At 59.7% G+C, this 26,605-nt stretch overlaps 9 protein-coding genes across 9 annotated transcripts; 5 read left to right on the plus strand and 4 right to left on the minus strand.

Annotated features, from left to right (window-relative positions):
• Positions 1-142: 142 nt before the first annotated feature.
• Positions 143-772, plus strand: ACA1_069600 (START domain containing protein; the record flags this gene model as incomplete). Its single annotated transcript, XM_004352851.1, is given in 2 exon segments — positions 143-550; positions 566-772. 2 exon segments carry the CDS (start codon positions 143-145, stop codon positions 770-772), a joined length of 615 nt encoding a protein of 204 aa, XP_004352903.1.
• Positions 773-931: 159 nt separating this feature from the next.
• Positions 932-1,585, minus strand: ACA1_069610 (beta1 proteasome1D, putative; the record flags this gene model as incomplete). The annotated part of the gene is made up of 1 exon (XM_004352852.1): positions 932-1,585. The coding sequence occupies one exon, from the start codon at positions 1,583-1,585 to the stop codon at positions 932-934; it is 654 nt and encodes a 217-aa protein (XP_004352904.1).
• A 305-nt stretch (positions 1,586-1,890) lies between these two features.
• ACA1_069620 (Poly(ADPribose) polymerase, putative) lies at positions 1,891-12,938 on the plus strand (the record flags this gene model as incomplete). Its single annotated transcript, XM_004352853.1, has 30 exons — positions 1,891-2,019; positions 2,104-2,281; positions 2,404-2,526; positions 2,607-3,397; positions 3,477-3,599; positions 3,671-3,830; positions 3,931-3,999; positions 4,065-4,150; positions 4,262-4,350; positions 4,433-4,791; positions 4,851-4,921; positions 4,989-5,102; positions 5,231-5,359; positions 5,426-5,563; positions 5,656-5,764; positions 5,871-5,980; positions 6,027-6,219; positions 6,279-6,343; positions 6,543-6,902; positions 7,015-7,360; positions 7,508-7,860; positions 7,926-8,002; positions 8,071-8,607; positions 8,719-9,127; positions 9,226-11,461; positions 11,557-11,651; positions 12,001-12,162; positions 12,250-12,455; positions 12,563-12,734; positions 12,846-12,938. The coding sequence occupies 30 exons, from the start codon at positions 1,891-1,893 to the stop codon at positions 12,936-12,938; spliced, it is 8,082 nt and encodes a 2,693-aa protein (XP_004352905.1).
• Positions 12,939-13,651: 713 nt separating this feature from the next.
• ACA1_069630 (serine/threonine kinase) lies at positions 13,652-15,432 on the plus strand (the record flags this gene model as incomplete). Its single annotated transcript, XM_004352854.1, has 6 exons — positions 13,652-13,759; positions 13,813-13,914; positions 14,024-14,267; positions 14,335-14,699; positions 14,726-15,146; positions 15,230-15,432. The coding sequence occupies 6 exons, from the start codon at positions 13,652-13,654 to the stop codon at positions 15,430-15,432; spliced, it is 1,443 nt and encodes a 480-aa protein (XP_004352906.1).
• A 15-nt stretch (positions 15,433-15,447) lies between these two features.
• ACA1_069640 (thioesterase family domain containing protein) lies at positions 15,448-17,289 on the minus strand (the record flags this gene model as incomplete). Its single annotated transcript, XM_004352855.1, has 8 exons — positions 15,448-15,716; positions 15,818-15,869; positions 15,943-16,128; positions 16,220-16,279; positions 16,460-16,615; positions 16,743-16,853; positions 16,960-17,121; positions 17,209-17,289. 8 exons carry the CDS (start codon positions 17,287-17,289, stop codon positions 15,448-15,450), a joined length of 1,077 nt encoding a protein of 358 aa, XP_004352907.1.
• Positions 17,290-17,628: 339 nt separating this feature from the next.
• On the minus strand, positions 17,629-20,425 carry ACA1_069650 (glycine-tRNA ligase; the record flags this gene model as incomplete). Its single annotated transcript, XM_004352856.1, has 10 exons — positions 17,629-17,787; positions 17,897-18,286; positions 18,379-18,576; positions 18,667-18,847; positions 18,947-19,089; positions 19,146-19,272; positions 19,347-19,496; positions 19,606-19,822; positions 19,949-20,179; positions 20,299-20,425. The coding sequence occupies 10 exons, from the start codon at positions 20,423-20,425 to the stop codon at positions 17,629-17,631; spliced, it is 1,923 nt and encodes a 640-aa protein (XP_004352908.1).
• Positions 20,426-21,090: 665 nt separating this feature from the next.
• ACA1_069660 (NADH:flavin oxidoreductase/NADH oxidase domain containing protein) lies at positions 21,091-22,891 on the plus strand (the record flags this gene model as incomplete). The annotated part of the gene is made up of 7 exons (XM_004352857.1): positions 21,091-21,284; positions 21,426-21,765; positions 21,853-22,062; positions 22,161-22,354; positions 22,420-22,565; positions 22,645-22,738; positions 22,828-22,891. 7 exons carry the CDS (start codon positions 21,091-21,093, stop codon positions 22,889-22,891), a joined length of 1,242 nt encoding a protein of 413 aa, XP_004352909.1.
• A 926-nt stretch (positions 22,892-23,817) lies between these two features.
• Positions 23,818-24,492, plus strand: ACA1_069670 (uncharacterized protein; the record flags this gene model as incomplete). The annotated part of the gene is made up of 2 exons (XM_004352858.1): positions 23,818-23,887; positions 24,137-24,492. 2 exons carry the CDS (start codon positions 23,818-23,820, stop codon positions 24,490-24,492), a joined length of 426 nt encoding a protein of 141 aa, XP_004352910.1.
• Positions 24,493-24,755: 263 nt separating this feature from the next.
• ACA1_069680 (dienelactone hydrolase) lies at positions 24,756-25,838 on the minus strand (the record flags this gene model as incomplete). Its single annotated transcript, XM_004352859.1, has 1 exon — positions 24,756-25,838. One exon carries the CDS (start codon positions 25,836-25,838, stop codon positions 24,756-24,758), a length of 1,083 nt encoding a protein of 360 aa, XP_004352911.1.
• Between the last annotated feature and the right edge of the window lie 767 nt (positions 25,839-26,605).

The raw sequence follows: 26,605 nt of genomic DNA on the forward strand, positions 1-26,605 counted from the left end.
CGGAAACAAAAACGAAACAGTTTCGTTAAAGGCTTTGCGAAACGCAAACGAGACCTACGCCGTTTGGCGCAACAGCCACGAGCTTGGGAAGGGGCAGAACCCAACACAACAAAAGACAACTCTCAAGCAAACAAGTAAGAAGATGACTGACTACACGGCTATCGCGAAGGAGACGTTGAACTTGGCCAAGGAGCTGAGGGAGATGGCTGATGGATGGACCACGCTCAAGGAGGCCGAGGGCGTCCTGCTCGAGGCCAGGCCGCGCGAGGGCAGCTACATCAACTGCTACCGCGTCTCGGGCAAGGTGGCACGCTCGCCCAAGGAGGCCGCCGAGCAGTTCTGGAACTGGGGCAAGGAGGAGTGGCAGAAGATGTCGGCTGATGTGCAAGAGTACGAGGTCAAGGTGCCCGACCTGGAGGGCAACCCGGACATGAAGATCGTCTACCAACGTGCCGCGCTCCCCTGGCCCCTGTGGCACCGCGACGTGTGCCTCTTGATGTGGAAAACGCAAGATGAGGCTGAGGGATCTCACGCGGTCATAGTCAAGTCGGTCACCCACGAGCAGGTGCCCGAGCTACCCAGCAGCTACGTTCGCGCCACGGTCTTGCTGGGCGGCTACGTCTTCCTGCCGGTCGAGGGCGACAGCTCATCTTCGCGCGTGGTGCGCCTCGTGCACATCGAGCCGAATGGAAGCATCCCTTCGACCATTGTCAACATGAAGGCCACTGAACTGCACCAGCAGATGCTGTCGTTCCAGGCCATGTTCTGCTGAAATAAGTTGCAAACACGCCCCCCCCCACCACTTTCATCTGCTTTCTTCTTTGTAAATCAGAAAATTGATAAATAATTGCACGATCGTTGAGAAGTATTTATAGGAATGAGAGAGCATTCACAAGCTGGGGATAGATTGGAGAGATGGAACCTGAAGTTCTCAGTCCTCGTAGAACTGGGGCAGCTTGTTGCCAGGAAGCATCTTCCTCTCCACGCCATCGGCAGTAATCGTCACAGTTCTGATGACGCCGCCAGACGAGCCGTCGCGCGACATGGCCAGCGAGAGAGCGTTCTGGACGAAGGCAAGAGCCTCATCCTTGGTCATGCCTGGCTTGTAGTTGGCATCGCAGTAACCGTAGATGTAGGACGAGCCTGAGCCGCCGATCGCCCACGGCTCCTTGATGAGCGAGCCGCCCAGAGGGATCGAGTAGACGCTGCCGCCGTTGTGCTTGTCGTAGCCGCCCACGATGATGGCCGCCATGATGAAGTTCTTGTTCGCGTAGCAGAGCTGCTTGAAGAGATTGGCCGCCGTACCGACCTCAGGCTCCTCGCCCAGCTCGACGCTGTGCTGATTGAGGAACCACTTGACGTAGTCGGCGATGGCCTGAGTGTCAGCGGCCGATCCCGAACGACAGCAGTAGATCTTGTCGTGCACGGGCGTCAGCTTGTCGCTCGTTCGATTCGCGATGTAGGCGCCCGTCGTGGTGCGCGAGTCGGCACCCACCACCACCCCGTCCTTGTACACCACCGCCATGATAGACGTTCCCGTCTTGTGTTCCTCATTCCAGTCGGCACCCTGCAGCGATGGATCCATGTTGTTCTTTTCGCGTTACTCAATTGATTCGATTGATCTGTCCAAATTGTGTGCGCGATTCCTCTGTCAGCGCCCCAGCGAGTGTCCCACTTGAACCGCGCCAACACAGCATGCCGTGGCTTGGTCACGGCCAGTTATTGTTCGGATTGACGAAAATTCCAATTTTAAAAAAATGTTTCGAAATCTGTTTCGAAAAACGAGTTAGACATAAAAGTCGCAGACAAAGCTTCCAGAAGGACCTATTCGTTCTTTGGCGCGCCAAGAAGCCGCTTGGCCGTACCACCTCCAGTCAAGTGCGTGCGGTGATGGGTTTCTTGAAGGATGTCAGCTTTGCTGTTGAGCTGGACAGCAGCGTGCCGCTCAAGACCAAGAACGCGCTAAAGAGCACCATCGTTGCGCACGGTGGCAAACTCGCCTACATAATCAACAAAAAGGTGCCGTGCTCCCCCCCGCTGTGTGCAGAAGTTTTCCACATAGTAACTTTTCGGTGAAACGAATATATTCCCGTTTTGTTGCAGACCAATTTTCTGGTGACAACACGAGCACTGGCGGACGGGCAGTCCTACTCGTCCAAGGTTCTCGGCGCGCTCAAGCACGGCGTGCCCATCGTAGATGTCGCGTTCGTGCATGCCTGCGTGGAGGCCAATGCCCAAGTCTCCTGCCTGCCCTTTCTTCTGGCCTCTGCGCAGGCCAAGAGTATGTCCCCGGCGTATCCTCGTCTGACGATGATCACCAGCGTTTCGTCAGCGCTCGTGGCACATAATGTGATGACTCACGCCTTGCTAACCTACTGCTGCATTCTGCCATTTCTATGTCAGACATCAAGCAGGAGAAATGTACAGATATCAATACCATCTGGGTGCCCAGCTCCAAGGCCAAGCCCAGCGTCTTGCAAGTGCCGCCGCTGGTAGAAGCGTGGCGCTACAAGACCAAGCAAAAAGGTGAGGCCTCGCCTGATAGCTCAGCGATGTTTGGTTGGCCCAACCTCATCAGTCTAAGCTTAACCACGTTTTGCCTTCAGGCGCGCCCCAATGGCCGGAGGACTCCTACGAGATCGCCAAGTGCGATGTACTTCAGTGCGCGAACCAGTTCTTCGCGCTCGAGCTGCACGTGGCCACGCACGCGAAGCCAGCTGCTGCTGCGGAGGACCAGGAATCGCTGCAGACGGCCGGCGCCGCCACCTCGTACAGGGTCTTCACCCACCAGGGCGTGCTGAGCGATACGACGGGCGGTGTGAGGGAGTGCAGATATGTGAACCGCGTGGAGGAGGCCGAGACGCTCTACGCCTCGCTCTACACGAAGCTGGTGCGCACCAACGCGGGCTACGTCAAGTCGCGCGTGGTGGCGGCCGAGTGCCGCATCGGGTCGGACAGGGCCATCAAGGACCGCGAGAACACCGCGGCCAACGCGCTTCCGGCCAAGGTCCAGGCGCTGGTGGAGCTCATGTACAAGGAGGCCAACAGCCGGCTCTTCAACTCCATCAACGACTACTACATCGGCAAGCTCAGCCTGGCGCAGCTTGAGAAGGCCGAAGCCATCCTTCTGCAGCTGGTCGACACCATCAACGCCAAGGCCAAAAGCAAGACCGACGGCGCGAAGCCCGCCTCGACGTGGGCGTGGGACGACGAAGACAACAAAAAGGAGGACTCCAAGGCTGCGGTCGCCGGCGAGGCCAATCAGGAAGACCAGGTGGAGAAACTATCCGCCGAGTTCTACGATGCGATCAAGGAGAAGGAGCAGCCGGTCCTCTCATCAATCGAAGCCGTCGCCGAGAAGCTGGAGCTCGTGCAGCTCATGAAGGACATGATCAAGGTACTGTAGCCCTTCACCGCTCCTCCCTTGACACATTCATTCCTGCAATGAATGCCTTACATTCCTTTGCTGTGGTCAGGTGGACGAGGTGAGCGGAGGCGACCTCCGATTTGCCGAAGTGGGAATGAAGTACCGGGCGCTGCGCACCAACATCTCGCCTATGAGTCCGTTCTCGTCTCAGTTCCAGGAATTGAAGCACACCGTACGATGCGCGCATGCGCCCATGAATTGTGCGCAGCCAGACTCACACCAATTCCCTCTTTGTTTGGTCAGATCGAGTCTACAAGGATCAAGGGGCCCGAGATCGAGGTGAAGAACATCTTCGAGGTGTGTAGGATCGTCGAGCGAGAGAACTTCGCGGCCGACCTACCCAACCGCCGCCTCCTCTTTCATGGCTCTCCGGCTTCGAACCTCCTCGGCCTGCTCTCTCGAGGTCCGTCAGCAGCACTCATCACTTTTCTTTAGGATCCCTTCGCTCCCTTTCATTTTTGGCGCGACCGTGTTGACGTTGTTGTGTTGGGTCGTCGATGCAGGGCTGTTGCCTCCTGCGGTGATTGCAGCGCACGGCGTGAGCAGACGCGACGTGGGGATGCTCGGCGCAGGTAACACCCGGCCTTGACCCACATGCCTCTCATCACATTTCAAACAATTCATCTTTTGTCATAAGGTCTCTATTTCGGTGACGCGTCATCCACGGCGTCCCAGTACGCCTCGCCTTCGTCTGAGGGCTCCCGCTTCATGCTGCTCTGCGAGGTACGCGAAACAAACTGCGCGAGTGGCTTTCCTTCCTTCATTCGCTCAAGCCTGGACTGTGCGCTTACTGCGTGGAGCTGCATGTTGCTTGTGCGCACACCCGCATCACAGGTGGCTCTGGGCAAGTCGGCCGCGCTGACCAAGATCGACACCAGCCTGACCGCCCCGCCTGCCGGCTACGACAGCGTGCACGGAGTCAGGTACGTTGTGACCGTGGAAACCACTCAGTCTTCCCCGAGCCAAGTGTCCGGTCTTACAACGAACCTCATCGGCGGATTCCAGGCGCACCTCCACCAAGGCGACTGACTTTGAGGACGATGAGTTCGTGGTCTTCGCCTCCAAGCAGCAGTACATCTCGCATCTCGTCGAGTTCACCATCAAGCAAGACCACGGGATCTATCACGCTGCCCGGCCCGCGCTGGCGCCCGATGCCCAGCGCGCCGATGCCGTCGGATTCGGCCAGCAACTGCTCGAGCCGCTCCTCAAGGACGTCCAGTCGCTGTTGGACGAAACGGAGGCGGACTCTCCCATTGCTGCTGCTGCTGCTCCTAAGCCCACCGAGTCGGGCCTGCTCGCCAAGCACGGCGGCAGCGACGTCGAGGTCCCGCTGAAGGCCGTCCACATCAAGGCATCCCTGCTCGGTATGTACCACCTCCTTCCCCGCTCGGGCTTTTCAATAATTTTCATATTACGTGCGCAGATATGATCGGCCGGGTGGTGGTCATGCAGCACTACAGGAACGACTCTGAGCACGCCATCGAAGCCAAATATGTACGCCTTGCAGGCAAATTTATACGACATTATTTTCTATACACGTATTAATATGGTGTTCTGTCAGGTCTCCCCGTTGGACGAGTTGGGTGCGGTGTGCGGCTTCGAGGCCTTCATCAACGGCAAGCACATCATCGGCGAGGTCAAGGAAAAGGAGAAGGCCCATAAGGAATACCAGCAGGTTGGCTGCACCCTCTTTCAAACCGATCAATTAGCCATGATCGCGTTCTCACACGATCCACTCGGTATGTGTCGTGTTGCCTTGTGTGTCTTGTGTGTCGTGTTCTGCATGTGTGTCGTGTCGGTCAGGCGGTCAGCGAGGGCCATGGTGCCTATCTCATGGATGAGGAAAAGCCGGAGGTGTTCACCGTGAGCGTGGGCAATCTCCCGCCGAAGTGCGACGCCCTCATCAAAATCACCTACGTCACCGAATTGGAGGTACGCGCCCTGGCTAGGCAACACCGCAGTGAACGTGCTTGCTGACGACCAACGGTTCCATCGCAGGTCGACGGAGACAACATCGTCTTCCGCTTGCCGGCCAGCGTCTCGGCCCAGCAACAGAAGAGTGCGGCTGCGCAGACCACCCAAACGACCACGGAGACCGTAAGCGTGGAGGCCACCAACGCCCGATTCGGGCTCCAGGTACCCAATTGATTGATTCTCGAGTCCTCGAGTCGAGTTGTCGTTGTGTTGCAAGACTCACCACCTTTCTCTCTCGCTCTCATTTCGCGCAGATCGGGATCGACATGCCCTACGAGATCCTGCGCATCGCCAGTCCCTCCCACGGGCATCTGCTGCGGCTCAAGCAAACCGCCACCAAGGCAACGGTCCAGCTCAAGCCCGGTCCGTCACCTCACAACACACACGCACACACGCACACACGCACGCATACACCCACCGTTTAAGGTGCAGAGAGGCGACTACTTAGCCTCGATCGTTGTACTCGCAGATGCATCGCTCCAGGGAAAGCAGTTCGTTCTGCTGGTGGCCCTCGAGAAGGCCAACGAGCCCCGCATGTGGATCGAGGTGAACCCGCAGACCCATACCCAGGCGGCCATGGTACGTCTCCTCATCGACGCTTCGTTCTTACCTGGTGGTGCCCCAGCTGAACAATCAATCTCCCCTCCCGGGCGCGGTGCACCTCAAGGTGGCCTTCTACCCGCGCTTCGAGTACAAGGCCAGCCGCGACGAGGAGCGTGAGTTCATCCTCGTCGTGGATTGCTCGTCGTCGATGAAGGGTGACACGCTGGAGGATATGAAGCGCGCTGTCATCGCCAGCCTGGATCTGTTGCCCAAGGGTACGCTCCCCCTCTCCAAGGTGCATTGCCCAGAATCTGATGGGTCAACTTTCGCGCAGGCACGGCGCACAATTACCGCTTCAACATCTACGTGTTCGGGTCCGGCTTCGAGAGCCTCTTCGCGGTGTCGCGGTCCACCACGGACCAAGCCGGTACTACCGCTTACCAGCGCAGTTGGCCTGCGGTGTTGGCGCCCACGACTAACTTTTTTCGTTGTCGTTGTCGTTGTCGTTGTGTCGCTTTCGTTTTATCTTCTTCGCTTTCGCTTTGTTCTTCGCTCCCAAGCGCTGCGGACGGCGCGTGCGTTCGTTCGGTCGCTGCAGGCGGACTTGGGCGGAACCGATCTGTTCGCTCCGCTGCGCGCGCTCCACCTGCTCAGCGGCGCCGGCGCGAGCGCTACTGCCCACACCAAGCCCCCGCGCAACGTGTTCCTCTTCAGCGATGGTCAGATCAATGACGAGGAGCACGTCGCGCACGCCATCGCTCAGCACCGCCAGCGCCTGCGGCTGTTCACATTCGGCTTCGGCGCGAACGCCAGTCGCCACACGCTCCGCACGCTGGCTCGGGTGGGCGCGGGAGCGCACGAGTTCATGGAGGCCGGCGCGCTGCCCAACCGCAGCAAGATCGAGCGCCAGTTCAAACGCGCCCTCCAGCCCTCCCTTTCCAACATCTCCGTGAAATGGGTACCACATACACACACACACACACACGCACACGCACACGCACACGCACACATCCACACACGCGACACTCATGCCACTACACACACTTAATGATGCAATTGTATCCAATCAGATCACGGAGCACGCCGAGCGGATTCAGCAGGCACCCAAGGAAACGAGTTCGCTGTTCAACGGCGAGAGGAAGATGGTCTACAGCTTCATCGACAACTGCACCCAGGCGTTCCTGCATGCCCACAACGGTGAGCAGGAGATCGAGACGCGGGTGAGCACGAGCGAGCTGTGCTTCACCAAGGGCCACCTGCTGCACACGCTGGTGGCCAAGGCCCTGATCAACCAGTTCAAGGACGGCAACTACGACGCCAACAAGACCAAGCACAACCACGAACGGCGGCGCATCCAGCAGGACATCATCGACCTCTCCAAGCGCTACTCGATCATCACCGAGTTCACCTCCTTCGGTACCGTCTTCCCCTTTTTTTATTTGTCTGTCTGTTTTTTATTTATTTTTTCATTTTTAATTACACGAAATAATATAAAATAAATAAACCACCCCAGAAATAGTATTAATTTGTTAATATTATTCTGTGATCTGCGTCGTGCAACAGTGGCGGTTGAGAAGCGCAAGCCGGGTGAGGAACAGAAGGTGGGTCCGTCGATCGACGAGCTCGTTGCTCGGGAGAAGGTGGACGAGCTAGCCTACATGGCTTGGGACGAGCAGTCGGGAGCCGGCGCCGACTCTGCCAGCCCAGTCGCAGTCATCGCCGATGCCGACCAGCTGCCCACCACGTCCGACATCGGGGTGTGCCCCCTGGTGACAGACGACGAGGAGCGGGAGCGGATGGTCTATTTCCACGCCACGGTGGACGCCGCCGACAACAAGCTGGGCGGAAAGCCCGTGGCTGTGGGCCTGGCGAAGGACAAGCTGGTCTTGGTCGACCCCGTCACGCACGAAATCCTGGTACGCCAAGAACCACCTGGCTGTAGTGCTGCTTGCTTGCAAACTGACTTTACGTCGCTATGTAGGAGGAGTATACCGCCGTCAGCCAGACGAATTGTGATTCGCCCCAGGCCGACAGACTTATGCTCGGCTTCAGGACCCGGTATGTGTGTCGTGTGTGTCGTGTGTCGTGTGGTGTGTCACGCTTACGCGATTGTTATGAATTGTCAGGTCCGGACCGTTGGTCCTCAAGACGACGGAGGGCAAACAGATCGTGGGACTTCTGCCGCCACGTTCGGCGATCGAGCAAGGGGTGCTGACGCAGATCGGAGAAATCCTGCCCCGAATCGAGGGCCAGGTGCACCGCGACGAAGACGAAAGCGAAAACGACAACGCGAAGGAGGAAGAGGAAGAGGAAGAGAGCGAAGACGAAGACGAAGACGAAGACGGGGACGGAGAGGACGGGGGTGTAAGCGAGAGCGAACTCGAAATCGAGCTTACCAACGAAGAGCCTGCGTTCCTGCGCGGCCTGGCGTGTCCCCGCAAACGCCGGAAGTCTCTCAAGATCGTGCGCCACCCCGAGGGTTCGATCCAGCGCGCCGCGCTCACCCAGACGGCGCTCGCCCAGGACAGAAGAGCCGGCGCCAAGGCCTGGGACCTGAGCCAGCCTACAAATGCTCCAGAAGAGATCAACATCGACAACGATGACATGGAGCTTGCCTCGGACGGCTCGCTGCCTTCGTCGCCTGCAGAGCCTGAACCATCCAGGTACATTTTCCCCTCCGCCATCAGTCATCAGGCCCTCGGGGTGGTGTTACTCATCACCTGCGTGTGTCGTGTGTGTCGTGTGTGTCGTGTGTGTCGTGTGTGGCGATGCAGGCAGCTGCGCCTGCGAGAGGACACAGCCAAGTATCTCAAGAACCTCGACGGGGCCATCTACGATCCCAAGTCGCGCTCGATGCGGGACGAAGAAGAAGAGGAGCAATCGCCGTCGCTGTGCCTCCTCGATGCCGCGCGCGCGAGCAAGGACGGCGCCGCTGGTCCAAAGTACGGCGCGAAGTACTACGGCAAGTACCTCGAAAAGAAGATGGAAAAGAAGGGGAAGAAGGTGAGTGAACCGCTTCGTGGCGAGAAGGAGAAGTATCAGCCGCTGTTCAACAAGGCCGCGGCGAGTGAGGTACTGCATCGCCAGCAGACGCTCATGGCGCCCAGCCCTGATTCCGCGAGCATCACCGCCGAACTCGCCGACGTCAACGACCTCTTCCGCCAACTCAGCAGCCTTGTCCAGGTGCGTACCGCCGATCCTATTCACGCACTCCAGCATGCGCTCACACGACACACATGGCACAACACACGCGACACACAACTCGACGCGACACAACACAGGAGCAATCGTCTCTCTTCGATTGTATTGAAAGCAACATCGATTCCAGCGCGGCGTCTGTGACTACGGGCTTGGCCCTGTCTCCCTTCTCCTGGCGTCGCGACCGCTCCATCAGCCCCTCCGAAGCGGAGGAGCGCGAAAGGCGCCGATTGGACTGGAACGAGTCGATCGAACGCGACCGCGACCGCGATAGCGATAACGATAAGAGAAGAAGCCGCAGCCGCAGCCGCAGCCGTTCTCCCAGTCCGCAGCGCGACGCCCCCAGTATGTCCTTGGGCTCTGTGCTCGGCCCGAGCGGAAGGGGTGGCCGAGGCGGATTCGGAGGCCGCGGTGGTGGATTCCGGGGAGCGCTCGGAGCCCGAGGCGGTAGCGATGCCAGTGGTGGCGGATTCCGAGGCGGTGGATTCGGAGGCCGCAGCGACGCCTTCGGAGGTGGTGGATTCCGGGGCGTGCCCGGAGCACGTGGTGGTGGGTTCCGCGGCGGATTCGGAGGCCGTGGCGGTGGCGACATCGGCGGCCGCGGCGGGTTCCAGGGCGGGTTCGGATTCGGAGGTGTTGGCGCCACCGAAGCTGAGGAGCTCCAGGCTGGCGGATTCGGAGCCCTTGACACTGCTGGCAGCCCTGGCGATGAGGCCATGGGTGGTGGATTCCGAGGCGGATTCGGCGGCCGCGGAGGCAGCGGCGGATTCCGGGGCGCGCTCGGGGCCCGAGGCGGTCGAGGCAGTGGCGACCTCGGCGGCGAGGGTGCACTCCAGGGTGGCCGAGGCGGGTTTGGCTTCGCCCGCGGCCGAGGCGGCGTGCCCGGCACACGCGGCGGATTCGGAGGCCGTGGCGGCGGATTCCAAGGCGGGTTCGGATTTGGAGACGTCGGCACCACCGAAGGTGAGGAGCTCCAGGCTGGCGAGTTCGGAGCCCCTGACGCTGCTGACAGCCCTGGCGATGAGGCCATGGGTGGTGGATTCCGAGGCGGATTCGGCGGCCGCGGCGGCGGATTCCGGGGCGCGCTCGGGACCCGAGGCGGTCGAGGCGGTGGCGATCTCGGCGGCGAGAGTGCGGTCCAGGGTGGCCGAGGCGGGTTTGGCTTCGCCCGCGGCAGAGGCGGCGTGCCCGGCGCACGCGGCGGCGCAAGCCTCGCCTTGGGCGAGGATGGGTTCCGGGGCGGCCGAGGCGGGTTTGGCTTCGCCCGCAGCCGAGGCGGCGTGCCCGGCGCACGCGGCGGCGCAAGCTTCGCGTTGGGCACAGCAGCAGCACCAGCTGGCGCGCCGGTGGCGAGTGGCGAAGCCGCCATCGCTCCTGCCCTGGCGGCGCCTGCCATCAAGGCGCTGGCCTTCAAGCAGCCATTGGCGCCCCTGGTCGTGGCTTCGTCCCATTCCTACTCGCCCACGTCGCCGACCTACTCCCCTTCGTCGCCGCGCTACTCACCCACGTCGCCCAGCTACTCGCCGACATCACCGACTTACGCCCCCTCGTCGCCAACCTATGCGCCCTCGTCACCGTCTTACTCCCCTACGTCGCCGACTTACGCGCCCTCATCGCCGATCTATTCGCCGACATCGCCGACTTACGCGCCCTCGTCGCCGACTTACTCCCCCACGTCGCCGACTCACGCGCCCTCGGCGGTCGCTTCTTCGTTCGGCTTCTCGACATTCGGCGCGCTGGCTGCTGCGGCCACCACCACGAAGCCAACTGCGACAGGCTTCAGCTTCGGCAGTGGAACGACGACCTCCACCCCCAGCGGCAGCGGCGGTGGCAGCGCCTTCGGCTCAGCTGCGCCCTGGGGCGCATTCGGTGGCGCAACTGTGGCAACCTCCACCACAGGCAGCTCGTTCGGCTCGCCTGCGCCCTGGGGCGCATTCGGTGGCGCAGCTGCGGCCACGACTACCACCGCGATGCAGCAGTCGCAGTTCAGTTTCGGTTCCGCCCAAGGGTTCGGCGCGTTCGGCGGCGGATCGGCTGTAGCGCCGGCGCAAGCGGCCGAGCCCCCGAAGCCGCAGAGCATCCTTGCGCAGCCAACCAGCGTCTCAGTACCGGTCGCGGCCCGCGCAGGCACCGGCGTTGACTCGCAGACGACGAGGCGGCGACGCAACCGGGACTTCGCCAGGAAAACCGATGCCACGCCCGCCGAGCGCGAGAAGGGGGCGATGACCAAGGACTCCTCGTTTGTGACCGTGTTCGGCCTCGTTGCCGAGAAGTCGCCCAGCGCTCTGCGCGACCGTTCGCTCACACACGTGCTCAAGGGTACGCGTATCACAGCACACGCACGCGCATCACCGCAAACACCGCATACAACTCATGGCACGCACACTCATACTTTGCTCAACAAAATCACGCAGGACCGATTCAACATGCGGAGGGTGGCACTTGCTGGCTCGATGCCGTGCTGGGGCTGGGTCTCGCCCTCACGCCGCTGACCGCTTGGCCGTCCCATGTGGCCCAACTCGCCGCTGAGTGCGTTGCCCTTTCCTTGCGCCTCCCTACGAGTACCTTGAGTTCTCAATGTGTATTGTACACGTGGTGCGTGTCGTGCCATGCGTGTCGTGTGTCATCGTGCAGCGTAAAAGAAGACTACGAGGACAGTCTGCTGCGTGCTCTCTCTCGTCTCTACGCCAGGTGGGGCGACCAATCCAGCATCGCCTTCCGCAAGGACCTCTCCCTCGCCTACAAGCAGGCAAGACACCCACTCCATCATTTGTAATTATTCTTAGTTATTTGTTCGTTTTTTTCGAATACCTCACATTCCACAACTGCTCACCCCCTTTGTGCGGCCCCACCCACAGGTGTGGACCCAGTTCGAGGAGAAGGGGGGCTTCGAGTTCGGGTTGGCCCACAGCGTGGTGGATGCCTTCCTGTACCTCCTCCAGGAGACCCACCACTGGCTGTCGCTCGTCATGCCCGCCTCGGCCCTGTGGGCCATCGTGCCCGTCGCCAACTCCGACGAGGTACACGAGCAGCGTGCCATGCGTGTGTCGTGCTGTGTGCGTATCGTATTGGAACGAAATTTCACTGTTGCGTTCTTGTGATGCTAGATTCGAGAGTATCTGGCGATGGAGCAGACGGAGCTGGCTGCGTTCGTGGTGTTCGTCAATCCGATGTGCTTCGCGATACCCGAGGACCTGCGCCAGCACGGCGACAGCGTGCTGCACGCGTGGATCGCATTCGAGGAAATCGGCATGATCGGCGAGACGGAGATCAACCACTTCACCTGCATTGGACTCGAGCCTCAGCGCAAAGGGTATGCGACACGCACACGCACACGCACACGCACACGTACACGCACACGCACACGCACACGCACACGCACTAAACCAATGATCTGGTGGCTAATGCGCTTCCTTGCAGGTACACGATCTACGACGATCTGCTTACTATCGCGCCGGGCGGGTGGCAAGGCGGCTTCGTGCCGGCCGAGGACAAGTGCTACGCGCCCAACATGAAGGCCTTCACCCAGCGCGTGCCCATCGCCGTCTACAGGCGCGGCGACAGCCCCACCTCGCGGCCCAGCTCTGCCGAGGTATGAGTGCCCATTTAGCTCTGGTTTGTGTTGCGTTGTGCGTTGCATGTCGTGCCGTGTCGCCGTACACGTGTGGATGTGTAGTTGACTTGGGTCCGGTTCGGGCTGCAGGACGAGACCAAGGAGAGCCAAAAAAGCGCGGGCGGCCCCCGGCAAAGCGAGCGCCTGCGGAAGATGCGCTTGGCCGACCTGAGCCTGGACTAGCGAGCCATTACGCCACACTCAACTGCCTTGGGGCTCTGAGATGCTTGAACTTGGCGCACACAACACCGCAGCTCATTCCCTCAGTTTATTTTTTGTTTTTCTGGTTTATCAGAGCCGATGGCCGCTATTGATTGGTCAGAAAACTGATCACGTGCTCTGTGCTCTGCCCACCCCTTGGTGGGGTCGGGTGCAAAAGGTGGTGCGAAGTGAACCAGAGACCAAGCCTGGGCTGGTTTAGGGCTTGGACCTTTTGATTTTTTTTGGTTGAACTGACTCAGTTACTGTTTACTGAACCAGGGCAATACAAACTCACCACAGGAGACCTTAGGTAGTGTACGGGGCGCCCAGCCAGGGACATGTCTGCAGAAAATTAGCATGGCTGCTGGTCGCAGCAAGGTTACTTGCTCCCGAAACGACAACAACGTCCAACCAGGACCACTTCATAATATGACTCTGAGTGGTGAGAATGATTCGATTGCGGTGCACTGATAGGTAGGAACGGAGGAGTGTCGTGGTTCCACTCTTCCTTCTCACTCCTCACTTGTTAGCCCGCATGGCTCCAGCAGCACCGGCGGCTCCCACTCCTCCGGCGGTAGCGTGTGTGCCATGCTTGTCGTGTCGTGTCACGTCGCTGTGATTGTCGTGCCGTGTTGTGTCGTGTGCGGTGCTGATTAACTCCCACCGGTACGCGGTGGGAGTTCAACGCCGAGGCCATGAAGGACGCCACCATTCTGCACAACGAGGTCGTGCGCGGCCTGCTGGCCCAGCACAAGGGCTACGAGGTCGATCACCGGCGAGGGCGCCGGCGGCGAGGGCTCGCTGTTCGTGGTGTTACAGGACGCCGCGGGCGCTCGAGTGGTGCATGGTGGTGCAGCTTGCCCTGCTCGAGGTCCAGTGGCCCGCCGCGCTCTTTGCCCACCCCGCCGCCGCCGAGGAGTGGGGCGACACCGACGACCGCCTCATCTACCGGGCACTCGTGCGTGTGTGCGTGCGGTCATGCGTGGGCGATCGTGCGCGTGCGGTTGCGTGTGTGCGTGTGCGTGTGCGTGTGCGATTGTGCTGACATGGAGGGGTGGTTGGTTCAGGGCCTGCGGGTGCGGATGGGCGTGCATGTGGGCCAGACCCGCAAGGTGTTCAATGGGATGTCGCTCCGGGCCGAGTACATGGGTCCGGCTGTGAACAAGGCCGCGTGGATCACGACCATGTCGCACGGCGGCCAGATCGTGGTCTCGCAGGCCGTCTACGACCGGATCCGGGACAGCGGGCTCGCCAAGGAGAAGAAGCGCCTGGCCAGCCTGGGCAAGTTCGATATGCCCGACAGCCCCCAAGGTGCAGCCCCGCTCACTCACACACCGCACACTGCACACAATCACGACACGACACGCGCAGGTGTGAGTCTGTTCGAGCTGCTGGACACGCAAGCTCGAGGCTCGGTTCTTCCGTGGCACGACCACGGGGGTGGCGGCCTACACCAGCGATTCCAACCCGGGCGGCGGAGACGGCAGCGACCACCACTGCAAGCCCCGACGTCGCACCGTGACCCACTCCTCCGGCGGCGGCCCCGGCGACAACGGCGACGACGACGACGGCGAGCAGGAGGTGTGCAGCACGGGCAGTGGGGTGCTGGTCGGCGGCGATCACGTGGTGCAGATGGAGGAGTCGTTCCTGGCGTCGGCCAACCTGTGCCGGTGGATCATCGACTACGGCGACATCAAGGTCGGGCGGCAGGTGGGCATGGGGTCGTACGGCCTCGTGTTCCACGTCGGCTGGTCGTGTTCCGCGCGTAGATGGCCCTCCTGTCGGAGCTGCGCCACCCCAATGTGGTCGTGTTTATCGGCGCCTGCGTCAAGATGCCCAACCTGTGCATCGTGACCGAGTTCGTCAAGCAGGGCGCGCTCAAGGACCTGCTCTACGCCGGCCCGCACGGCTCGACGATGGTCAAGCTGGGCGAGAGTACGCGCGGCGGCGGCGGCGGCGGGCAGGTGGTGGTGAAGCTCGAGTGGAAGCAGCGCCTGCGGATGCTGCTCTCGGCGGCCCTGGGCGTGAACTACCTGCACACGCTGGAGCCGGTCATTATTCATCGCGATCTGAAGTCGTCCAACCTGCTTGTGGACGAGAACTGGAACGTGAAGGTGGCCGACTTTGGCTTCGCGCGCCTCAAGGAGGACAACGCGACGATGACCCGCTGCGGCACGCCCTGCTGGACTGGTACGACCGTTCGCTTTCGTTCTCTTTTTATCTCCGACGGTTCGCTTTCGTTCTTTTTCTGAGTCGATCTCTTGTGGTTGCAGCGCCGGAGGTGATTCGAGGCGAGCGGTACTCGGAGAAGGCGGACGTGTACTCGTTCGGCATCATCATGTGGGAGGTGATGGCCAGGAAGCAGCCCTTCGCCGGGCGCAACTTCATGGGCGTGTCGCTCGACGTGCTCGAGGGCAAGCGCCCGCAGGTGCCGGCCGACTGCCCCGAGGAGTTCAAGAAGGTCATAAATAACTAAGAAAGTGAAATGTGTTTATTCGTCGAGAGAGAACTTGGCCTCGTTCTCGCCCTTGGCGCTGGTGGCGTCGTTCCGCTCGTCGACCTTCCACTTCTTCCACAGCTTCCGGCGCTCTTTGGCCTGCACGTAGCTCCGCAGGAAGAACTGGTCATCATCGGCCAGCTGGAGGCCGGTGATGATGGGCCGCTTCCACCCGGCCTCGTTGCAGTTGAGCAGCGTGAAGTAGCCCGAGTGCGACTCGAACACCTCCCCGCTCGCCCATTCCAGCGACACATTGATCTCCACTGCGCACAACACACACACACACACACACACACCATCAACCATCATCTTCTTCTACACCATCAACATCATCTTCTCCGACATCATCAGCAGCAAGACATACCTTCGAGAGTGCACTTGCCTACGTAGACGACGCGCGCATTCATTTCCACGACCTGTGGCCGAACAACAAGAAGGTGAGTGGTTGAAACCAGTAAGAGGAATTGAGACAGGCGGAGGGAGCAGTACGTCGGTGATGAGGATGGGCTGCTTGAAGAACACGCGCTGCATGTGCTTCGTGAAGACGTGCCGGTTACGGGTGAACTGACGCGCGCACTGGGTGGCCACGCGGTCCATCCACAGCAGAATGTCGCCGCCGAACACGGTGTTATGATAGTTGAGGTTCTTGGGGAAGAAGATACGCTTCACGTTGACCTTTGACACACAACCAAATAGAAGCTGTCAACAACAACAACAACCAACAACCAACAACAACAGGGCCTGTTGTTGTGCGCGGGTGGGGCACCTGAGTCTTGGGGATGGACATGAACTCCAGCTTGCCTTCCCGGTTGATGGCGTCCTCGATCTCGCTGGCCGAGAACGGACCACTCTGCTCAATGTACTACAACACACACACACACACACCCACACACCACACACAACACACAACACACAACACGCAACACACAACACACAACACACAATGCACGGCCTAATGAACACCTACATTGCCACCGCACACGCACGTGCGGAAGGAGGCGCATACTTTTTGACACTGCTGCCAGTTTTCGTTGGCCTCCTTCCTCGACAGGAGGATCTTGTTGATTCGCTTCTCCTCCTCGGCGTCATCGTAGACGACGGCCGGAATGTTGGGATTCGGCCGAAGCTTCTCGTCCACCGCCACCATCGTCACGTACGACTCCTGTCAGGCGCGCGTGTGCGGTGCGTGCCGTGGTGCGTGTGCGGTGCGTGTCGTGGTGCGTGTGCGGTTTGGAAGTTTGAGAAGACTAGTCATGTGTTGGTCCGCAGAGCGAAACGTTATGGCGAACCTGCACAAGCTCGAACTGGCGCGACAGCAGGTCCTGCCTGTAGGCCCGCACGTGCACGACCATCGACGATCGCCCCACGCTCACCACCCGCCCTTCAGCTCGCACCAAATCCTGTCGCCGCACACACCGCACACACCGCACACACCGCACACACCCAGACAGAGTGAGCCCCAACCAAAGAGCTGCAGAGAGTGCACTGGTGAGGCTGGCGCCAGACCTGGTGGAGAATGGGGTGCGAGAGGTCGACGCGATCGAAGGCCAGCGTGACCACGCGCGAGCCGGAGAACTTGGCGGCCGTGTAGCCCGCGCAGATGTCCAGCGTGTCGAGCACCGCACCGGCCGCCATGCGCGTCCCAAATAGCGACTCCTCGCCCACTATCTGCCCACAACAAATAACAATATTATATTTAATGATTAAATATAATAAAAAATATGAAAATAAAAATCAAAATAGAGAAATAAATACCTCGGCGAGGTAAGCGGACGACTCGGAGAGCTTCTTGGTGGGACGCTCCGCTGGGGTGGTGGGTGCTGCTGTGGCGTCCATGGTCTGTGGTGTGAAGAAGGCAAGAGGAGTGCCGGTCGATCGCGAAGTACTCTGCGGGAAGCTGTCTCCGCGCCAACCGGAAATGTACGGAAGTTTGCTTTTCTCGCAGCATTTCTTTTTTGGTGACGTCCGCTCTCCCAAGGCGGAGGAGCGTTTCTCTTTCGCTCCTGATGGTTGCGTCCGTTCTCCCAGGTGTTACGCTTTCTAGGACCATCTTCATCACCACCATCATCATCATCTTGAGCGACACGGTCGTCGTAGAATGAGGCAAGAAGCTTCACCAAAAAGCCAGCCTTTTGTTTGCTTTATCTGCTGAGCCAAGAACGATGGTGGTCGTGCTTACTGGTGGTGGGGGTACTTCTTGGAGTCGAGGAGCGCCTGCCAGGCCTGCCTGCCCTCGCACAGATCGCGGATGAGCAAGGCCAGCTCTGCGATGGGCACACGCAGCTGCGCCGTGGTGTCCCTCTCGCGCAGCGTCACCGTGTCGTTCTCCAGGGTCTGCGCGTCGCGTATGGGTCAGCAAGCGCACGTGGCGAGTGTTGTTGTCACCAACACCACACACACGCACACAACACACACACACAACACACCACACACACGTCCGTACCTGGTGATCGATGGTGATGCCAAAGGGGATACCGATCTCATCGGTACGGGCATACCGACGGCCGATGGCCTGGCCGGTGGAGTCCACCTTGGTAGAAAGGCGCTCAGCCTTGAGCGAGGAGACGATGCGGGGGATGATGGCGTTGAACTCGTCCTTGTCGAGCAGGGGCAGCACCGAGCACTGCACGGGGGCGAGGTGGGGCGGCAGCGAAAGGACGGCCCTCTTCACGTCGCCCTTCTTGGACTTGTCCTTCTCATCGGCGGCCGCAGCGGCACTGTCCTCGCGGGTGTAGAAGTTCTGCTCGAGGATGGCGTAGAGGATGCGACCAACGCCGAACGACGGCTCGATCACGTGGGGGAAGAAGTTCTCGCCAGACACCTTCTTCTCGACCTACGTAGCGAGAGTAGAGAGGGGGGGACGCGATGATTAGAACGGAGGCATTCGACGTCACCGTGAATGAGAAGACAGGGAGAGCGGTGTACCTTCTTGATGGTGAGCATCTCGGGGGTGAGAGTGAGCTCCTTGCCGCCGGCGGTGATCTTGGCCTGACCGGACTCGAGCTCCTGTTTGAGGGCGATCTTGCCGGCCTCGTCGAGCGATTCGATGTAGGGAGCCAGCAGCTTGGCGTCACCGCGCAGGGCCTTGCCGACCAGACCCTTGTTCACCTCCACTTCGAGGGCCTATACGTTTACGGTTAAAAAAACAACGCGAGATGACCAAAGCTAAATGGTGCTTGAAGAACTCGCTCGCGGGCACGATGGTCGACGTACCTCGACGACACGCGGGCCGTCCTTGTACTGCTCGTAGGCAACGAGCGTCTCGTTACTCTTCATCGAGTGCTGCGAGAGATCGAAGCACGACCTGTCGGCGATACCCACGCACTCGATCCAGCCGTACGACGTGAGCATCTCGGCGTCCCAGCAGTCGCAGGCATAGTGCGCCATCTCGTTCCTGGTGGGGACAGAAAGAGAGTCAGCTCAGCGCCCCGTACTCCAAGTCCACAAACAATCGGCGCTAAGGGTGGTGAGGGTGGTGTGACAGGGGACGTACTTCATGTGCTGCCTGAACCTGATCTTGTCGGTCTTGACGCCCGACTCGGTCAGGAACAGATACGTGCGACCGATGAAGTAACCGAGCGTCTCGTTGGCGATGATGCCGTGCTCAACAGCCTCACCGAGAGTGCACGAGAGAAGCTAAACGCGAGACAGTGAGTGGTCCGATGGCTGAGAATAACAGTGAGCGAGGATACCTTGCCGCTGCCAAGCTGCTGCTCCTGGGGGAAGAGCGGGAGCTTGATGTCCTTGACCGTGACGAACTTGGGGTGGCTCTTCTCGTTCTCCTTGACGAAGTGCTCGATCTCGCACATCTCGAACTCCCTGGTAGAACGAACGATTAGAGCGCCGAATGGTAACATGTCGAGTTGATCAACTTCACCCGCGCGACTGTGTACCTGACGCGGAGGACACCAGATCGCGGGGCGATCTCATTCCTGAAGGCGCGGCCGATCTGAGCCGCGGCGAAGGGGAGCTTGCCACCCTGGAACTCCAGCAGACGCTTGAAGTTGGTGAAGATCGACTGCGCGGTCTCAGGACGAAGGAAACTGCGGCAAGCGCGCAAGCAAACGAGCCACGGCACGTGTCAGGGAAAAGGCCTGGCCAGGCAGTGCGACTCGTGCAAGGCCTTTGTGTGCGAGAACGTAGCGTACGTACCCCTTGTACATGCCAGTGGGGCCGATCGAGATGGCGAACATGAGGTTGAAGGGGAAGGGAGCGCTGACGGGCTTGCCCTCGGGGGACAGCACGCGGTACTTGGCCATGGTCTCCTCGAGCTCGAGAGGCGAGAAGTCATCGATGCGAGCCACCACAGCAGCATACTCCTTCTTCTTGTCCTCGTTCTTTTCCTTCTCCATAAGCTTCTCCATGTGCTCTGCACACCAGGGGAAAGGGGGGTAAGACGCAATTAATTGAAGTAAAATTAATTAGAAAATTGTAAAGAGAATTTGAGATGGATGGACGTCCAGAGATGGGAGTAACAAGATTGAGTGCAGTGTACCTTCGAGCAGATGGTCGGCACGGAAGCAGGTACCGGTGCCCTCCTCCTTGACCATGAGATCCTGGAACTTGGCGACGTGGCCCGACGCCTCGAGCACCGCCTCGGGCGTGACGCAAGAGCAGTCTACCTCGAGCATGTCCTCCTCAATGATGAAGTGCGACCTCCAGCGATTAAGCAGGTTGGCCTTGACGGCACAACCCACGGGGCCATAGTCGTACAGACCAGCAACGCCTGAACAAAATCATCAAAATTAGTGAATAATCCTTCTGCATTTTGTTGATGGATCGACTGAGAGCAGTGGCGATGCAGGAAACATCACAAATTTCGATAGGCTGGGGCACGATTTGTACCTCCGTAAATGGAGAAGGAGGGGGCGATGACGAAACGACGAGTAATGGTCGACGAGAAGCCGCTGGCCTCCCTGTCCAGACCCAGCTTTGACTGGAATGGGATCTCCTCACCGAACGACGCCTGCATTGTTGCTAGTCTGCTGATGAATCACGCACGGATTGGGGTGCGCAACTCACCCAAATTTGTGTCGACCTGCGTCTACACCGAGAAAACATTTTGAGAAAAGAAGCAGAAAAACGAAGTGGCCAGCAGAACCGCACACGGTCTTACGGTACCCCCCTCCGTGCTGACGGTAAAATACAGGGGTGCCTCCTGGTCTCAGTGTGATCACCCATGAGACTTGGTCATAGGGCAGCCGCATCAGCCAACCGACTTCAGTAAACATGTTCCGTGCTCCCCAATCCAGAGAGCCCGATGAGGGGCCGCAGCGGCCCTGTTCATAAGGCCTCAAAGCCGGCCCGCACCCGGGTTTGTGGTCATAGGGCGGCTCGGCTTCCGTCGGCTTCCCGTCTCACCGCATCCGTGTGCCGGGTCCAGACCGAAGCGCCTAGAGCGTGGTCGCGGCGTTTCGGCACCACGTCCTCCTGTCGGAAAGCTGTTTGGCGCAGCACGCGACAATTTGTCGACGACAAACTGGGAAGTTACGAGCTTTGCGGGGACTCGGCCCGCTCTGGCCCCGCCCAATCGCCGACGTCGCCAACCACATAAATACTTCCACACTCACACAACAATCACAAAACACAGCGCATCTTCGCTTCATACATCAACTCTACTTCCATCAACAGCACAACATGCAAAACAGACAGCAGACCAGCGACAAGACACCCGAACTGGCGCCCTTCGGCGGAGCGCAGTGGGAAGGCCACGCCGCGCAGGATCCAGGACCGGCCGCCCAGCGCGGCACACCGCGCCACCTGCCACACTTCTTCTCGCCTCTCAAGATTCGCGACGTCACCTTCAAGAACCGCGCTGTCGTCTCGCCAATGTACCAGCCACCACCCACACCGCACGAGCTGTGTACTCACCTGATATACACACAACACACACACCACACAACACACACACCACACCACACCACACACACCACACACACACACACCACACACACACACACAACCACACACAGGTGCACTTACTCGGCGGTGGACGGCTTCATGAACGATTGGCACCTTACCCACCTGGGCACCTTTGCCAGGGGTGGCGCGGGTCTGGTCGTGTTCGAGGCCTCGGGCGTGCAGGACGTGGGGCGCATCACCCCCTGGGACGCCGGCGTGTGGAAGGACGAGCACATCGCGCCCCTCAAGCGCATCGTGGACTTCCTACACTCGCAGCAGGCCCTCGCCGGGCTCCAGCTCGCCCACGCCGGGCGCAAGGCCTCGACCTATCCGCCACACCTGACATTCCCTCAGCCGGGCGCTACCGTGCCCGTGGAACAGGGCGGCTGGGTCCCTGTTGGCCCCTCAGCCGTACGTTGTGATCCCCCCGATGTAGAACATATATTTTTATGGCAGTATGTTGACGTGATGTGTGGGAACAATAATGTTGTTCTGCAGATTGCGTGGGACGACAAGTCGCCGGTGCCTCACGCGCTGACGAAGGACGAGATCCGGGACACGGTGCAGGCCTTTGCCGACGCGGCGGTCCGGGCGGACAAGGCCGGGTTCGATGTGGTGGAGATCCACGGCGCGCACGGCTACCTCCTCTCCTCGTTCAACTCGCCACTCGCCAACCACCGCACCGACGAGTACGGTGGCAGCTTTGAGGTTTGTCCGCCTTCTTCCACTTCTTCAGTGATTGAGTTGATGAGGAGCGTGGGACTAATTGCATCATCTTCTTCTTCGTCGTCGTCTTTGTTGTGCAGAACCGAACACGATTCACGCTGGAGGTGGTGCGGGCGGTGCGCAAGGTGTGGCCCGCGTCGAAGCCGCTGTTCCTGCGACTGTCGAGCTCGGACTGGGTTGAGGGTGGCACCACCATCGAGGACACGGTAAGGCTGGCCAAGCTGGTCAAGGCCGAAGGCGTCGATCTCGTCGACTGCTCGTCCGGCGGTCAAAGGTACCACAAACGCACACGACTCGCACACGACACACTCGATAAGTGCTGACCAAACGCGCACGCAGCCCTCTGCAGAAGATCGGCATCGGGCCGCTGTATCAGCTGCCGTTTGCCGAGCAGGTCAGGCGCGAGGCCGACTTGCTCACCGGCGCCGTAGGGCTCATCGTCGAACCCCTCCAAGCCGAGGAGATCATTTTCCACAAGCGCGCTGGTACGTGGAAGTGCCTCACATGCTGCCACAGCGACACCACATGAGCTAACATTTTCAAAACACTTCTTGTGTTTCGCAGACCTGGTGTTCATTGGGCGCGAGCTGCTGCGAGATCCGTTCTGGGTGCTTCACGCAGCCAAGGAGCTCAAACACGACATCCACTGGCCTGTGCAGTGCGTCCTCCAGTCTCTCGTCAAATTAAACAGCTCTGGTTGTGTGGTGTGCCATAGATTCATGTGTCGTGTCTTGTCTTGTCTATCAGGTACGAGTGGGCAGTCAACAGGCCCGTTCCGCCGCCGGTGACCAGCGCGGCCAAGAGCTCTTAAACACCAGCGCCTCATTTCATCAGTCCTGTTCTGTATATGTTCAGTGCAATAATCTCCATCAATGCACATCCGCACCATTCTGTCGTTGTTCCTTTCTTCCAACAACTCGCGAGCGACCAAGGCCCAAAGGCAGGCCCAAATGGGCGGCCATTCCATGGCGGGCCTCAATATGGGAATCCCCAACCCGCTACTACACATCGCCCTCAATGCAGCGACGGCGCCAGTAGGAGCAGGGCTCCGCTCCATCGCCACACAGGCCCTGACGCTCATGCGTTCACCAACAGTCCCGAAGACGGCCCAGCTCGTAGTCATCAATTTCGCGGTGGCGGTGGCGAACGGCCAGCGTGCAACACCACCAAACAGCTGAGCTCCAACCGTTGCCGCTGGAGGGCGCGCGCAGACCCTTGCACTCGGCTTGATTCTGCTTATGACCAAGTAATGCCCTTCTCTCTTTCGCGCATCTGCTCAACTTCAGAGCTGTTGCTGAAGAAGGTTTGACCTGCTGGGAAGCAAGAGCGGAGGTGGTCGGACGATCGTGTTCTGTGAGGACGTGACATGCAATCAGCGCGATCTGCGCACCACTTCCTCACAGGCAAGGATTCAACATATCCTGCAGGCACGCAGGTGCGTCTGTTTTCCTCTCACATTTTCTATCGATTTTTAAAGTCACTTGGCTATTGGTAGGGGCCGAGAGCCGGAGATAAAAGAAAAATAGGTAAGGAAATGGCCAACAACACAAGATGAGGAGGGCCACACAAGCGGCGGTCAGAGTGGACAGCCTGGTGCAGGGACTGGGCCTGTTGGTTCTGGCGGTGGGGCTTACGTGGGGCCTTTTTCTGATGCTGCAAGCCGAATCCCCTTCCCCCACAACAAGAACGGAATCGTCTGCGACGTTCGCCCCTCCGGGCAGCTTCTCCCATCGCACGATGTGCCATGTCCAAGGCGCAAAGCTGATCAACCACAACACCGACGCTCTCCAACTCCAGGTGCGACTTCGTTGTCTTGTTCTTTCTTTGCCACTCATTTTTTCTGACGTTTTGAATTTTTTTTACATTTTAAATAATTACAATGATGATTAATATTTATTGATTTCTTATTTATGTGGAATATTTGGCACAATAATTAAATGTATCAGCAATTATAATAATTATAATACGAATAATTTCTTCAGGTTTGGTACCGGCTACTTGTGTGCGGCCGTGCGTGTGCGCCTAACGCGCCCACCTTGCTGCGACTGCGACGCAGATGCGACGAAGAGGAGCGTGGGGTTCGTAGATGACTCGACGCCAATGATCACGGTGGCGATGGACGATGACAACAGCACGAACGTGGTCGTCGTCCACGAGCAGCAAGCGGCGCTGGACCGCCGCGGCTGGGTGCTGTTCGTGGTGCTGTCGCTGTGCCTGTGCACGCCCGTGTGCTGCCTCCTGGGCGTCGTCTCGGTGCTCGAGGGCCTGGGCATCGCCGTTCCGTGCCGCTTCGACGACGCTCGCTGCGCCGTCCGCCAGCGGCTCGACCGCCTGCAGCGGCCAACGCCCTTCGCCGCGCAAGGGCAAGTGGCACTCATGATGAAGGACCATCATCGTCATTATCGTCATTGACAATTAGACAAACGAAAACGTTTAACGACGCGAGCTCGAGTAGAGTTGAGTTGATGATGGTTTTAATTGTTTGGTTGATGTGTTGGTTGTTGGGTTGTTTATGAACAGCTTGTGATAGATGGAGGAGGAGCTGGAAGGCTGAACGACCGGCGGTTGATGGTTTACGTGATGCGTTCGCGCTCGGTGCGTCGTCGAGGAGACCAGAAGAAGAAGAAGAGAGGAGAGGAGAGGAAAGAGGACAGGGCCGGACGGACGGATGGTATTTACACGTCGAGTAGAGGAAGGGAGTGCTGGAGGAGCCACTGGTAGAGGAGCGGGTTGTCGTAGGTGTAGGATCGCTTGACCAGCTCGTTCTGGTCCGCCTGCTCGTCGCTGCCGCCGCGGCCGCCGTTGACCGAGAAGAACACGCCTGGCATGGAATCGGCGTTGTCCTTCTTTGTCGCCACCGTCGGGTAGGCCGTGAAAAGCACGCTCCGCGCGCCCTGCCGCCTTAACGCCTGCACCAGGCACACGCTGGCCCGCAGGCCTTCGTCATCGTCGCCGTCGCCGTTGCTGTCATCAGCGTCAGCGGCTTCTTCTTCGTCGGTGGCGCTCGCGGTCATGTCGAGGCCGTCGACGTCGTCGCAGCGACTGGAGCCGTGGAAGAGCCAGAGGGGCGTGTCCTTGAGTCGATCGACGTCGACAAAGTGGGGGTCGGCCGCGGCGCCGATCGGCACGCAGGCGGCCAGGCACCGCGGCACGCGCGCGGCGAGCGCGCACGCGGCCCAGCCGCCCATGCCCTCGCCCACGGCGTAGACCCTCCGCGCATCGACCTGGTACTGCTCGGCCACCTCCTCGACCAGGCTCGCCAGCGACTCGACGCGCCAGTACTTGAACGGCGGGCACAGCGGCGACACGACGACGAAGGGGAACGACTGCATCTGCTCCAGCGGCGACGCGAGGCCGCGGTCGGCCGATGGCGTGCGGCGGTGGGGCGAGCGCTGGGCCAGGGCCGTGGCGCGACGCAGGTGGAGGCCGGCCGTCGCCGTCCGCGGGCTGTCGGCGTCGTTCATGCTTTCGGTCTCCTCTACATCGACCATACACGATGATGATGAAGAAGATGAAAGAGGTGAGGAAGAAGAAGAAGAAGACTTTTTCTCGGAGGCATAGAGTCGGGATTCGCAGAGTCGCGGGATTCCTGAGGCGCGGAGGGTGTCGAGGTCGACGCCCTTGCGATCGGCGCCGTGGAGGAAGAGGAGCAGGGGCCAGCCGGCCGGGGGGCGGTCGGCAACCGCGCCGTAGCCCTCGGGCAGGTAGAGCAGGTAGTTGTAGCTACCGCACTCGGACTGTTTTTTGTAGTGGCCCATCTCTCTCTCTACTTCTCTCTACGCCGACTCTCGAACTGCTACTTCAAGAATGTCGTCCTCTTCTTCTTCTCCTTTCCTGACTCGGCCCTGAATCGCTTCCGCTTCCCGACAAGTGCGTCAATTCCTTCGGCCGCTTCTTGTTCGATTTTCTTCGCGTTGTCGACAAAGATGAAGATGTGAAGGCGAAGATGGAATCGATTAACTGCAGCGGCGGCGCGTTGGAATCGATTGGATGGACGAAGTCGGAGGTACTATATGAATTGAGTTAGATTCTCAACTCGAGAAGAAGAGGCTTCCCTTCTGCCCCCCCCCCATGAAACTGTTTAATTTCGTGGCTTAGTTGCTGTTGGACGATAATAAAGTCCGCGAGCCAATCGACAAACCGCATCAAACTTTTTGACCTTCGGCTGTTGGGCCAGCCACCTTACCCTCGGACTTACCGACCTCAATTTAAGATGGCGCACACGGTGGATAATTTAAGAAGGCGCTCACGGACTCACGTCCAAGAATGCGTGGTATTCTCCCGCAAGTACGGAGCTGGAGAATAAAGGCCCACAGGGAGCTCAGGGGAACCTGGCGCTTCCCCGTTGTCGGCCGGTTCTCTTCAAAACGGGCTCGTTTCTTCTTTGTCTCGGTGTGCCTCGATGCGTTATGGATGGTGTTGGCGCTTGTGGCGCACTCTCCCTCTCCTCTCCTCTCTTCCTCGGCTCTACGCACCCTCCCGGGTTCCTCTCCCACTGTATCGTGGACGCACTACTATAAACGCT

Source organism: Acanthamoeba castellanii (genome assembly GCF_000313135.1).
Source record: "Acanthamoeba castellanii str. Neff unplaced genomic scaffold scf7180000084603, whole genome shotgun sequence".
Taxonomy (NCBI): Eukaryota; Discosea; order Longamoebia; family Acanthamoebidae; genus Acanthamoeba; species Acanthamoeba castellanii.